The sequence below is a fragment of the Pseudorca crassidens genome, chromosome 5 (assembly GCF_039906515.1).
Source record: "Pseudorca crassidens isolate mPseCra1 chromosome 5, mPseCra1.hap1, whole genome shotgun sequence".
NCBI lineage: Eukaryota > Metazoa > Chordata > Mammalia > Artiodactyla > Delphinidae > Pseudorca > Pseudorca crassidens.
This window is the reverse complement of record NC_090300.1, coordinates 52,240,484-52,255,114: the sequence shown is the minus strand read 5'-3', so window position 1 is coordinate 52,255,114 and position 14,631 is coordinate 52,240,484. Positions and strand designations below refer to the sequence as shown.

The window sequence follows — 14,631 nt, the reverse complement described above, 5'->3', positions numbered from 1 at the left end:
AAATCAATACTCTGACCAAAATAGTGTGTGTATATACATACATACATACATACATATATACATACATTAAATTATTTACCAAAACCTCTGAAAAGAAACCACCCATATTTCCCACACTATTCACTCAACAATAGTTAATATTTTTAAGACAATGTTAGCATTATCTGTTATGAGAAATGACTTTCTTCTGTAAAATGTGAAGGACATTTTAGTTCTTTTCTGATGAAATACCTCTGATATAGGATAAAACCGGGTTAAATTGCCATGATATTAGACACTCATGCTGAAGCCGTCACAAGTGATTTTCTTTTCCATCAAGATTCTGCCCAACAGAGTTAAAAACCAGAAATGTCAATATTACATTAAAATGTTATTATGAAGTATACTTCATGTGAAGAAACCATTTCTCCAATTTTTCTCTCAGTTATATCTTAATGTTAGATGCTTACAGAAAGCCCTGCCCTCAGAATTGGAGCTCCAGGACACTGCTGGGAATAATGATAAAGTGATTAGAATTTTTTCAGCATTATCCCTGTGATATGGACCAAGGATTTGATGATTTTTATACTGTACAAGAATGTCAAAAAAGAATCAACTATGTCTGCTATTCTTCCTTTTTAATGTCCTTTCTCTAAATATTTCTGCTGTATTTATTCCCCAAACTATTTTCCCAGATGATCACAGAATATAATAGCTTAAAAGAATTCACACTATTATCAAGTGTATTTTGCACATAAAAGCTCCCTGAGACAACAAAGATCCACTTTTGTTTCCAAACAATCAAGGTTGTTTTATATTATTTTTTTAGAGTGTGCAGCCAGGGTAAGATAAATTATTCTTCCATTTGCCTTTTCATATAGGCGATATAGGTTTCTGTTCTCGGAAACCTGTTGATTGGAAATAAGCATTGCTTTACGTTAAAGACCACAATATAGAAGTGTTAGATTTGAATGAAATATTAGAGGGTGTGTTGAAGACTCCACTAGATTTTCTAGATGTGGCTTTACTTTCACTCTGTTCTATTATACTTTCACTCTGATATGCAATACTGCTGACTTTTCACTTGTATCTTAATTCTGTAGTTCCTGATCGGATGAACTCCTTAAGGTCAAGGATCCTGTTATATTAAGCATTTTCTGGAATAGAGTTGATACTCCATAAATGTTCTGTGAATGAATGAATGAATGTGGGGTCTGAGAGCCATCCACATAATTCAGTCTTCTATCCACCCATATTCATCAATGGGATTTCTTAGAAATGGGCTCTGTTCCACTTGCCCTCTCTTCACCCTTGCAATAGACTATGGATATTTGTTTTTGACCCTTCACAAGTTGCTTTAAAAACTCCAGGGCACAGAGTAATTTTTGTTTGCTCATGAACAAATTTAAATTGTGTCTATAGTGAATATTCATAGGTTGGCCATTTTTCTTGTTCACTAATACTCAACAACTATCAGGTTTTCCTTTGGGGAATTTTAACCCTGTCATTTTAGAGAAACCATGTAGATTATATGGGACTGATGAACACCACTCCTCTCTCAAATCTGAGGTGGACTTTTCTTGGCATAAACCTACCTCCATCTGCCACAGTGACTGGACCAGGTAATGTCTTTATTAGCATATGACCGTTTCAGGAATGAATGAATTAGTTCAGATGTGATCCAATCAGCAGGAAGCTCAACATATAGGTTGGGAACCCTGGGACATAGAGGCCCTGTTGCTCTGGAAATTGTAATGTGTGTATGAGCCATCATGCAGTAGCCGTTTTTTTCCCCATGAATGAAGCTGCACTAAAGATAAAGCCAACAAAGAGGACAGAGCCGAAGGACTAACAGAAAACAGGAATTGGAGCCCTGAATGGACTATGCCTGAAGCCCTCCTACCTCTGACCTCCTCAGTTAAGTGATTCAATACCCTCCCTTTTGTGGTTTAAGCATTTTATGTGATTCTATTGACTGTAAAAGAAATCATCGTAACTGAGGCATGAATACTGTAAAGTGGATGTGCAGGAGGAAGTTACCCAGTGCAGCTCAAACTCAGTACACACTTTCCAAAAAGATTTATTGTCTTCCAATCACTAAAATGTTTTAATCTATATTCACCAAGGCTTGTAACATTATTGGAGCAATTATATTCTGTCAAGAGTCTAATGAATTTGAGGATTTGTCACAATTTTGGTTCATTTTTATGACAAATATATGGGTTTATCAAACTGCCTGTGCTAAGTTGTAGCATATCTGACAGTGCTAGAGGGGTTGAAGATGGCTTCTTGAATGGTTTCCTCATAATTGCTCTGTGAGGGTTCCTTTATTTGGTCTGTGTAGAGTAAGGATTAAAGCAAAAAATTATTATGCTAAAGATGTGGCTAGGGCCTGATTATGGAGAGTCTTTTCTGCCATACTAAGGAGACATGGCTTTACTTTATAGACCATGGGCACCAGCAGGGCAAAGGAGAGATTAGAGAAGTGGGAGACTGAAGGCAGGGAAGCCAAGTTACAGCCAAAATCCAGATAAAAGATGTTGAGGACTTGACCTAAGCTAGTAGCAGTGGAAATAGAGAAATGTGGGCAGATATAAAAGAGCTTAAGAAGAGAAAATCAAAATGATTTGGTTATTAGCTGGATGTGATGGAGAAGAAAGAGTCAAGGTCAACTGACCTGAACGATTGGCTGGCTGGCTGTGGCATTCACCGCATTCACTGCAACAGCACAGAAGGAGGAACATTTGATACTAGAAGAATAGTTCAGTCTTGGACATCATGATTTGATGGGCAAGTGATATTGGAAGTTAGGGATATATACAGTAGGCAACTGAGTATGTGGACTAAAATCAGGAGAAAAATATGGGGGGAGTTTTCAACTACCATCTATCTCCCTGCACAAGTCTAAACTTAGGAGTCATCCTTGATATTTTCCCTTCCTTCACCCACATTTGATCTAATACCAAATTTTACTATATCAAAATTATCTCCTAAAACATCTCAAATTTGTCCATTTCTCATGTCCACTGACACCACTCAAATCCAAACTAGAGCCCCCCTCCCTCCCGCCATCCACCATTGGGTCCTCTAATATCTGCTGCACCACAGTGATGTTTCAAAAACAAAAATTTGATCATGTCACCCGTTCCCTCACTCCTGTCTCTGTTTTATACCCTTCAATTCCTTCCCATTGCTCTTAGGATTAAACTGAACACCAACGTGGTCTGGAGGCCCTTGTGTGGTCTGTTCTCTTCTTCCTTCTCTAATTCTCTCTCTCTCTCTCGCTCTCTTTTTTAAAGAATTGTTTTATTAATTTATTTACAAATAACAAAAACCGTTATATGTTAACATAATTTTTATAAAAAATATAGGTATTTTTCTTTAAAGAAAAAACAAAAGAACCAGTGAAAAGAGTGGCATTGTTTTACATTTTTGTCAATTTCTTTCACGTCTAGCTTAATAGAAGAGAGCTAGACTCTCATATCTGCTTTGTGTTCAGTCTGCTACAGTATCACACAACATGCAAACTCCTCCGTACACTCAGGAAAGAATGAGAATGAAAAAAGCAAATGAAGTCTTCATACGACAAAAACAGCTTTAACCCTGAGGATCCTTGAAAGGGTCTTGAGGACTTCCCTGGGTCACACTTTGAGATCCACTGCCCTAGTCTAATAGCATTTTATACATAAGGAAGCTGAATCTCAGATCAACTGAGAGATCCAAAATGACAGGGCCTGTTAATGATGGGGTACAGATCCTGGATGGTTTGTCTCACTTCCCTTGCTTTAGGTTCTCAATTGGAAATCTGGGAAATACACCCTAAAGACCTGTCTTGTTTGCTCTAGTTGCAGGGACTGTCACAATATATTACCAAAATTTTTTTTGATTTAAATAAAAGAGGAAAATCAACAAATGTGTTAAATTCTGCAATGGGAATACTGTTGCAGAATGTCCCGCCCCTGAATTAGGTTCTCTATTAGAACTGAAACACTAAGACAAATTCTGCACTCTCCTCCATGCACACTGGTAACGACAAACAGCACAGTCAATACCACAGAGAAATAGGGAAAGCAGAATTACCACAACATCACCATTTATCACATTTTCTGAGTCTGAAATACAATTCATAACACAATCCCTGAAAATTTTTCACAAGTACTGGCTGAAAGCGTGTTGGGTATACTTAGAGGACTCCTTCCAATCCCACCATACACACAGCATCACCTTCTTTGGATGAAGACCGGCCTTTGGTGTGCTCGGTGGTGGCTCATTTCACTTGCCCCGCGATCTCTTCCATTCCACATTATTGTACAGTATCCACTTTTCATTGCCCTTCACAATTTGTTTTAAAAACGGAACGTTTTCATTACGTTTCAGTAGAGAATCGCATGCAGAAATATGGTCAAGAAGGTTTTTTGCACTTATGTGGAACCCAAACATCAAAGCGATTCATATAACCAAGCTGGTGCAAATGCTTTTCAACAGTTGATTTGGGTATTTGGAGTATGTTGGCTATCTCCCGAGTGGTATAATGTCCATTGCTCTCAATCAATGTCTCGATTTGATCGCTATCAACTTCAACTGGTCTACCTGACCGTGGAGCATCATCCAGCAAGAAATCTCCAGCACGAAACTTCGCAAACCACTTTTGACACGTTTGCTCAGTCACAGCACCTTCTCCATGCACTGCACAAATCTTTTTTTGCGTTTCAGTTGCATTTTTACCTTTCTTGAAATAAGCATAATATGCCAAAAATGGTGCTTTTTTCTTCCATCTTCAATATTAAAATGGCTACACAAAAATTCACCAATTTTGATAAGTGTTTCTTTAAATGCACACTCATAATGACAGCTGTCACAATACAATCTAACAAAATTGCTTCGAATGAAGTTAAAGACAACTGAGCGCTACTAGAGCCATCTCACAGGAAAACCGAATGAACTTTATGGCTAACCCATTAAAAAAAAACAAATCATGGCGTCTCCTTGTTCACCTGTAGGTGATTTCCTTTATATCCTACCAGATGATCCAAATCTTCTTTAAATGGATCATAGCCTTGTTCCTTTAAACAACGTAGTGCCCAGAAAAGCTGGTCCAGGGGAGGAAATTCTTCCCAAGGAATCCACTCCCAACTTTCATTTTTCTCAGGCTCTACATTCTTTGGTTCTGAACCATGAGTCACATCCACCTCTCCTTTCATTAAAATAGTGACATAATGGTAATTCTCTTCCTCAACGAAAGAATTCACAACCGAGGCCAAGCGAACATTTTTCAGGTGAAGAGCTGCTTCTTCCCGGGTTTCCCTTTGAGCACATTCTTTCCAGCTTTCACCAAACTCCAGTTGGCCCCTGGGAAGTTGGAGATTGCCGGCTCCAAATGACCCTTTCTGTCTTCCTCCCCAGGAGGATGCAGTGAAGATGCCTGCAGCTGGTCACCACGACTCCTACCCTGACTCCTGGGTGCTGCCCCTGTGGCTCTGCACTGGCCGTCATAGCGCGAGAGTCTAATTCTATCTTGCTCTTCCTTTCCCCTTATGATGTTTTAGCAAAACTGATCTTCTTGAAGTTCTTTGAATACTTTGTACTCTCTTTTATTTCCTCCTCTCCTCCTTTACCTAGTGAGTACATTTGCATCCTGTTGATGTCCACCCAAGCACCACTGCCTTAAGGAGCCCTGCATGTCTCCTTTACCCTAGGTCAGATTGATGTATTATACTTTCTTAGGACTGTCTTCCTTTACTTTGGAGCCATTAACTCATCTATAGGTGTAGAATCGTATGTGTGATTATTTGTTTTATATCTGCTTTCCCTATTAAAGACTAAGTCGCATGAGAGCAGGAATCCTGTCGGTTTTACTCACAATAGCTATCCCAGTGTTTGGCACATAGAAGATGTCCTAAAAATATCTGTTAAAAAAGTAAATGAAAAGGTACAGCGTGTTGGGATCTCCATATAGAAAGTAATTCAGGCACAGGAGTGGATAATATCATTAAGTGAAAGCATGTAGATAAAAAAGAGAAAGGAGATTAACAGAGGACTCTGAGGGATATCACCATTTAAGACAGCCTGAGACAGAACACACAAATCTGACCAAGAAGGCTGTCCAGAGAAGTAAGAGGAAAATTAAGAGAGTCTGGCATCATGGAAGCTGAAGGAGGGGGAGTTTCAAGAAGGAAAAAGTGGTCAACACAGGGATGTCAAATAGGAACTAAAGAGTGCCCACTGGGGCTTCCCTGTGGCGCAGTGGTTGAGAGTCCGCCTGCCGATGCAGGGGAGGCGGGTTCGTGCCCCGGTCCGGGAAGATCCCACATGCCACGGAGCGGCTGGGCCCGTGAGCCATGGCCGCTGAGCCTGCGCGTCCGGAGCCTGTGCTCCGCAACGGGAGAGGCGACAACAGTGAGAGGCCTGCGTGCCGCAAAAAAAAAAAATAAAAGGTTGCTAATAACAACAATCTACCTAACAGTTGCTGAGCACGAACAATGTGCCAGTCACTGCTCTCAACTCGTCACATTTATTAACACATTTCATACTCAAAACAGACCTATTTAGTGAATATTTCTATTACTTCTGCCTACAGAGGAGGAAGCTGAGACTTAGAAGACTGTTTCAGTAGAGTAGCAAATTGATCCCAGATGCAGTGTGGGGGGTTGAAGAAGAAGCTGGAGACAAAGAAGGGGAGACAGAAAGTTAGGACACATATTGTAATAAGTTTGACTATTAAGAAAAGGAGGTTGTAATTGGACAGGAGAGTGTGGTAGAGGGAGAGAGTTTTCAAGGTGGACCAGATTTGCATTAGTTTAAATATTGATGGGAAGGGACCAACAGAGAAGGTTGACTTAAAGACATAAGAGAGGGAATTCTCAAATTATTGAGAGTCTCAAACCATATTAGTGCATTCCAAGAGAAAGTATATGCTGGGAGTAGCAATCCACACTGGACCCTGAGCATCCTTACATATTTTATGTCTGATCACTCTTTACCCAAGTCATTTTTCAGGACTGGGTTTGCACAGAGAGATGAGCTAACATCTCCACTGAGAAAACAAACAGGCTTGTTTCCGCTAACTAAAGGTGGTGGATTCCCCAAGCTCAGTGGTCTCCTTTTTTAATGCAACCAATTGATGTGTAGGCATCTATAATGAGCCCACTGTGTCACTGCTATGGGATTTGGGGGGGACATGGGGAATTGACACAAACAAATGAAGCTCTGGCTACTACTTTTGCCAGGAGTAATAAAGTCCTTTGTTTCTAACCCAGGAGTCTCACGTCTTCTGTCAGCATCTATGAAACAGTTACAGGCTAACTGGTTAATGTACAAGTAGGGTAGAATCTGAGACCCTGCACAGTCCTTGTTATATACAGAAGATAAATCACACACATGAGCATCTGTTACTCTGGGTTAGAGAATCATGTCCATTGCAGAGTGGAAAGACCCGAGCAGCCGCAAAGATGTTCCTATTTTCTCCTTGTTCCACTTATGCCTGTTGATTGCTTGTAGCCTTGAAATTATTAGCAAAGCATAATACTGGATAGATCTCTTATCTTCCTGGGCCTGATTTGACAAGGTGATCCTTTGTGTTAGCTCAGGAAGGAGGAAGGAAAAGATGTCATACTTCTGTGCCTGCAATGAGATTTTAAAAAGCATCGAAAATACCCAATCCAGGGAACCAACAATTTTACTATATGTTAGCTCCTTGAGGGCAGAGATGGTGTGTATTTTGCTTATCACTGTATTTCCAGTACTTAAGTCAGTGCCTGACCCATAGTATGCACAACAAATATTTATTGAAAAAGTGAAAAATAAAAGGAACTTCCCTGGAGGTCCGGTGGTTAAGACTCCATGCTACCACTGTGGTGGGCGCAGGTTTGATCCCTGGTCAGGGAACTAAGATTCCCACATGCCACCTGGCGTGACCAAAAAAAAGTGAAAAAAATGAATAGATGAGTAATGGATAGATTAATTTAGAGGAAGAAGGCTCAGTAAAAAAGACTGAGAAAGAGGAGTGGGAGAAGGTGGAAAGAAGCAGACAGTGTGGAATCCTTGTACCCAAGGAGGAGAGACTTTTTAAAAGGGAATGAACAACAAAATCAATTTTGTTGAAAATCAAAAAAAATGAGGACTAAAAACAATCTGGTCTATTTGGAAATTATAAAGTCTTTCTGCTACAGTGCAGAATGTGGAAGGCAAGTTAGCCTTTGGGGATGACTATTTTTAAAATTTTTTCCAAGCCCAGAATAACCTATTCTTTCTTCTTATTGAAAACAGAGCTTCCAAGGTCATGCCTTCTTGGATCTATTATATTGCTGCTTATCTATAACATGACCCAATATCATCCCTGAGGATCACACTGTGATGAGGCTCTGGTATATTGTGATACAATATTGTCATCACAGTCTCTTAATGTGAGGGAGCTGCAAGCAATGAAAACAAAGCTTGTACACAGAGCCTACTGCAAACATCAACTTGACATACACTTAATGATATGCAACATCATCTTTGTACTTCATCATATCACACACAAATGGCAAAGGAAGGTGAGTAAGCCAGTAAAACTGAGCTGAACTAAAATTCATCTAGTTTATTTTGCTTAGCTACTTTTCTCTACATCCAGTTCAACTCACAGTCCAAATACATTCATTCTCTTCCAGTTTTCAAGAAAGAGCCAAACTCTCTGTAAGCTGAGAGCTAAGGATATTATTTCCAGGAATGGATAAGGCATTCACCCTAGGCATTCGGTTAGAGAAAAAGAAATGTTTAGCCAAACTCAAGGTTCACCCCCTAGGAGAATGAAAGGTATGATCCTCTGAGAGATTTTCATCTTTTGGACAGTGACTGGTTCTGCTTCTCCTCTTTTCCTTGGGGTCTAACATAATGCTAGCATTTAGATGGTGCTTAGTAAGTGTTTCCTAAATGAATGGTGAGTGGAGACACATCTAGAGAGGGAGAAGAGGGGCCATGGGAAAGGGGAGGACAAAAGCAGGGCTTGGAAATCAGAGGCAGGTAATGAATAATGGTTAGCTGACTGCCTGCTTGATTGAGATAACTGGGTTGATCTAGAAATTATTCAAAGACCTTTGAATACCTAACTCTAAGGGTCTTGAATAGTGGGGAGGGGCACCTGGAGCTCTGGATACTGTAGAGGTCACTGCTTGAAAGGTGCATGTTTTCCCAGGTGTTGGGACACAGGACAGAATACACACTGGGGTCCTGTTGATAGATGATAGATAGGTAGATAGATAGATAGGTAGATAGATAGGTAGGTAGATAGATAGATAGATAGATAGATAGATAGATAGATAGATAGATAGATGATAGATAGATGATAGATGGGGAGCCTTTTCTTGCCCAGTGATTGTACGAGTAAATGGGAAAACTTTCTTGGGAAAGTGAATATGAGGGTGGCATTCTCCTCTCAGGGTGGATTTTGATTAGCTTTGTCCCCACATATGAGATTCAAGGAAAGAGTAATATCCCTTAATGGTAGTGAGAAGGAGAGACACACAAGCTGGGACAGCCAGCAGAGAAACTAGGAGAGTGGCTGCTTCGGGGCCTTGGACAGCTCTAGGTCATGGGACAGCTGATGGAGTGAGAAGAGGATTCAGAAGCTAGGAATTAAGACTCAGAAACAGAGCTCAGAGACTGGCCTCTCTCTTTTCTATTACCTCTGATTAACCCTACCCCTTTTAGTTGACTTCCTCTCTACACCTCAGCCTCAACTATCAAACTAGCTAAAGGGAACTGGCCATTTTATACATCCAGAAACCTCACAAGTCATACCATGAATGGGAGTCTGATAAAAAATGTATGTGGCAAACTGATATTATGACTTTGGGGGGTTCTAGTAAGGATTTTGTCTGAACAAAACTTTTTTCTCTTCTCTTTTCCGTGATTACAGAGCTCCTTTCTTGGGGGCTGGGGCAGAGTGAGGGCTGTTGGCACCTGTCTGTCCCATGACCACTATCAAACTATAGGGTGGGCCCAGGACCCCAGCTGGGACACCCTGAGAATTCCGTCTCCCTAACCACATGGTTAGATCAAGGAAGGGCATGTGATCCAGACGAAACAGAATCTCACCATGGACTTTTGTTCATATTAGGAAAGAAGCACTGCTTTTTCTATATGACGCTTGAGCTGCTCTTTACATTACAAAAGCTTGAGTTTGCTTTATACTTTTGTGCAGGTAGTTAAGCTGTGTGTGCCACTTCTAGGGTCACCTTTATTTCTTTTCTAGTAACCTTTTTAATTAAAATGTTAGGAATAACTTATTTATCCAATTGTAGGATTCGAAAGGGCTTTAAAAGATAAACTATTCCCAACTCCTACACACGGTAGGAGTCCCTTCAACATTTTTAACAAATGGCTATTCATACTCTGATTGTACATCTGCAGAGAGCTCACTGTTTTATCTTTTTTATGACTTCTTTCTCCTCCTATTTCTTCTCCTCCCCCTTGTCCTTTTGTATTTATGTAACATTACCACATATAAAACATTTGGAAGGAAAAAAATGAATTATGTATTTTTTCCATCACAGAAAGTTATTTTAAAACATTAAAAAATATTATAAACACAATCGTACAAATAAAACAATGCAACATTTTGCTACTTTACTTATTTAGTAACATTGGTACCTTTCTTTAATTTGCTCTTGAGAATAAACATCTTACATTTGTTTATAAGTTATACTTCCTTTTTGGAAAAATATGTTTATGTTTTTCACCCATTATTAAGTTACATTCTCCTGTACTTTCTTTGCAGCTTTCCTTGTCTGGTGTTTACCAAAACACGTACAATTTATCATAAAGTATTACACACTAAAGATGAAATCTTTTTTTATTTTTAGTTTTTTTTCTCTTTGCCAACAGCTTTCAACCAAATTTCCAAGAAAGATCAATTTAAATTAAAGGGCACCTCTAGTTAATCCAGGATTTAAGCATTTAATTAGAAATCCATTAAAATAATTGTATTCCCTTTTAATGTAGTCACTTAACCTGTAGTTAAATGAGACTTCCATTATTATAAAATAGCTCATCTCTAATCTGATATTATATTTCTTAAAATTATCTCAGAAACATTAGCACTTGTAAATTAAGTAGAAATGTGCTGAATTTAAACCCTGAAGTTCCTGTTCACAATAACTGGTGCACTGATTATATCTAAAAGCCCCAACTGGAACAAAACAATATTGCCTTTTCTCATTTCTGACTTTAATCACAGCCAAATAAACTGGAACCAGGAGAATAAAATTTAGGTATATTCCTTTTTAAAATTTAAGAGTCATCTACAAAGATTTCTTCCCCTGAGAAAACTCATTTTGTGTGTATACAAGGAGTAAAATTAAACATAAAAATGAACACTTACGTGGCCCATGATTGGCCTTTATCTAGACCAAAGCTCTGAACCTTTTCATTTTTTGAAAGTTTCAACACCATAGAACCTAGACTATTTCCCACTCTGACTCCAGACTTTCATTTGTTTATTAATCCATTCCTCTTGGCTACTTCCCTCTCCTTTTGCTGTGGCTCCAATCCCTCATCTAAAAATTCCTCATTCCCTAGGGACTTCTTGTATGTCTCTCCACCCAGCCAGGATCTCAGGCTGTCCTCACTGGCTCTCCGGAATCCTTTGCCTGATCCCATCCCATATGAGTGTGCCAGTTCTGAATGACAATCACCATCTACCAGGGGTCAACTTATCTGTTAGGCACAGTGCCTGGGACCCATAATACTTTTAGAGGCCCACATAAATGTTTTAATACTATAACCTTTTAGGTTGAAGAAAATATTTTAAGATAGAATTTTTATATCATTGCAATCATAAAGTATACATTAAAATTTTTTGTGTGACTGAAAGCGTCCATGAAGGCAAAAATGCCTTGGGGTCCATGAAAATCCTGATATGGCTCTACCATCTACTTACTCTACTTTTCCACCAAAGACAGCAACCAAAGTTAGCATTACTGAGGAACTCTCACAAACAATTCTGCTCATGCTGTTGCCCTATTGAATTCTACAGTGGATATTCTAAGCTTTTTATATGACACACACACACACACCCATGCACACACACATACTCAGAGGCAGCTTCAAGGGCGTGTGACACTTACAGTGGCAAAGGGCATTGGGCTCAGAAGGGCCCAGTGTTTAGAGTTTAACGTTCTACGTCCACCATTTTGAAATATCTAATACTTTAACTTGGCCTTTGTGTTTTGTAGGTGAAGTTGGGTGGGACAATAGGGCATGATCCAAGGACTTGGAACCTCAACTCACACATCTTTTCATCTCCTACCAACTCCCCTTCTCTCTGGAATGGTTCCTCCAGGCTGCCCTTCCCCACCTGTACCCAGTGACCATTGCTACTCTCTGTTGCTCACACCCCTCAGTGAGGGCCTGACCATGGGTTGGGAGAGGGTTAGTGTTTGGTGAACATTCTCCATGACATCTTGGCAAGACTTAGCAGCAGCTGGCCACACTCCAGGCTGGCAGCCACAGAGCACACCTGGAGGATGACTTTGCAGGGTTGAGTCTCCCACTCAGCCCTGATCCAGTACTGAGCATGTCCAAGCACAGAGAACCCTTGGGCTTTGCCCATCCACATTGGGTAAGGTTGTAAGCAGGTAGGCAGGAGAGATTGGCTTTCTGGCCCCCAACCAGGGCACTGTGTGGGTTCTCAGGCACACACATGCTTAGTTGCAAGGCAGGACAATGGGGCCTGTGTGAGTATCTGCACTTCACCAAGTATCCCCACGCCGAGGAGCATGGTAGCAATAAACACCCTGATAGGATGAGAGATTATTTAAAAAAAGAAAAGCCTTATATTTTAGTACCTACAATAACACTTTTTCCTTCCTTTTTGAACAATAACTACACACTTTCATTTTTGCAGTGGACCCTGGGACCTACGTAGGTCATCCTGCACACATTGCTCAGCTTCCAAGAGCTGCTCCCCTTTGATCCTATTGTGAACCCTGAGCTAGTTGATGAGAACCCCTTTGACTTCCCTCTTTCTATGACAAACTGCCTCCTATTTCCACTTCTCTTCCTCTTCTGTTTACGGGTTCTAAAGTCAGTTTTTCTACATGATGCCCTCAATCTGATTCCATTGCCATCCTTCAGGCTTCATAACATCAGTTATAGCCTTGAGCTTAACTCTTCCTCTCTCCCTTGTCATCGGTTATTTTTCCCTGTGTCTTCCATTTTCCAACCCCTGTCTTTACCATTTGGCTACTCCTCCAACTCCAAAAGCCAGAGGCCCAACTGTTACTGTCCCTGCTTCGTTGACCTCCTGTGGCAGTTAGGCCATCTCACTCATCATACTGCTAAAACCGCCTGATCAAAGGTTACCTGAGATTGCCTAGTAGTCGTGGACCTAGTACTTTGGACCTTTCTGTAGATGTGGATAGCACTGACCAGCTCCCTGCTCGGTTCTCTCTCCTACCTTAGATTTGCTGTCCTGGCACTTCAGTGATTCTCTCTCCCTTTCTTGACTACCTCTTCCCAGTCCTGGGTATTTTCTCCTCTCCATCCTATCATTCACCAAACGGCAGTTTAACAGAATGCCCAGTAAAGATCTGAACATACCAGAAGTTGGATTATTTCATTTTCTGGGCCTACAAGTAATGCATGTTTTTCAGAGTAGAGACTGGAATTCTCCATTGGGATTAATGTTGTCTTTTTCCTACAAGAGATTTCTTCAGTGCCTGTCTTCTTTTATTTAAGAAGTCCTTCAGGAATCTCAAAATCAATGAAGTAATTCAAATGCAGATACTTTTGACTGAGACGTGAAATGTTCAGTTTAGTCATGTAAATTAGATGCATTGGCAGAACTGTACTTCTGCTATCACATCCAAAAATTACAGGTTGAGTACTTTGGCCCAAATCTGACAGCATTTAAATGTCAAAGTGAGGATGCAAACCCATAGTCTCTGATGCTGCATCCAGTGCTCTTTCTCCTTCATACCATGCTGCCTATAACTATTTTTATATGGTCTAAAATAAATGACTCCTAGGGCTTCCCTGGTGGCGCAGTGGTTGAGAGTCTGCCTGCCAATGCAGGGGACATGGGTTTGTACCCCGGTCCGGGAAGATCCCACATGCCGCAGAGCAACTAAGACCGTAAGCCATGGCCGCTGAGCCTGCACGTCCGGAGCCTGTGCTCCGCAACGGGAGAGGCCACAACAGTGAGAAGCCCGCGTACCGCAAAAAAAAAAAAATAAATAAATGACCCCTAGTACTTAGTGTAGTATCTTGGGCGTAGTAGATAGTCTAAGAGAGATTTATTAATAAATTAATGATACTATACATGAATATAAACAAAAGTACTCATACTGAAAAAAGATACCTTGCTTAACATAAAAGAGATCTAATAGGACAACTTATTTATCAAGCGACATATCTTCAATCCAAAAGAGTCACAGATGCCAAGGATACAGTTGACAATGTTAGAAATATTCCAACAAATGTCACAGTATGGACTTAGATTTAAGTCATTCATTTTAGAGCGTGGATATGATTTTAAAAGGGAGAACTCTATTAGCACCTGATGTGACAGTGTAAGGAAAATACATTTCCAGGTTTATCATTTAAGAGTTTCTGACTGCAGGCAAACAGGACATAGATGAGGTTCTCACTGAGAATTGAACAAGGAAGACAAAC

At 40.3% G+C, this 14,631-nt stretch overlaps 1 protein-coding gene and 1 pseudogene across 1 annotated transcript in view; both read right to left on the bottom strand.

The window, feature by feature from the left end:
* The window catches only part of LOC137224260 (EGF-like and EMI domain-containing protein 1), a 61,369-nt gene extending 59,749 nt beyond the window's left edge, over positions 1–1,620 (bottom strand). Inside the window, 1 exon segment of the mRNA XM_067737143.1 lies at positions 1,575–1,620. Coding sequence (XP_067593244.1) covers positions 1,575–1,620 — 46 coding nt within the window.
* Positions 1,621–4,952: 3,332 nt separating this feature from the next.
* Positions 4,953–5,472, bottom strand: LOC137224886 (nucleotide triphosphate diphosphatase NUDT15 pseudogene; annotated as a pseudogene).
* Between the last annotated feature and the right edge of the window lie 9,159 nt (positions 5,473–14,631).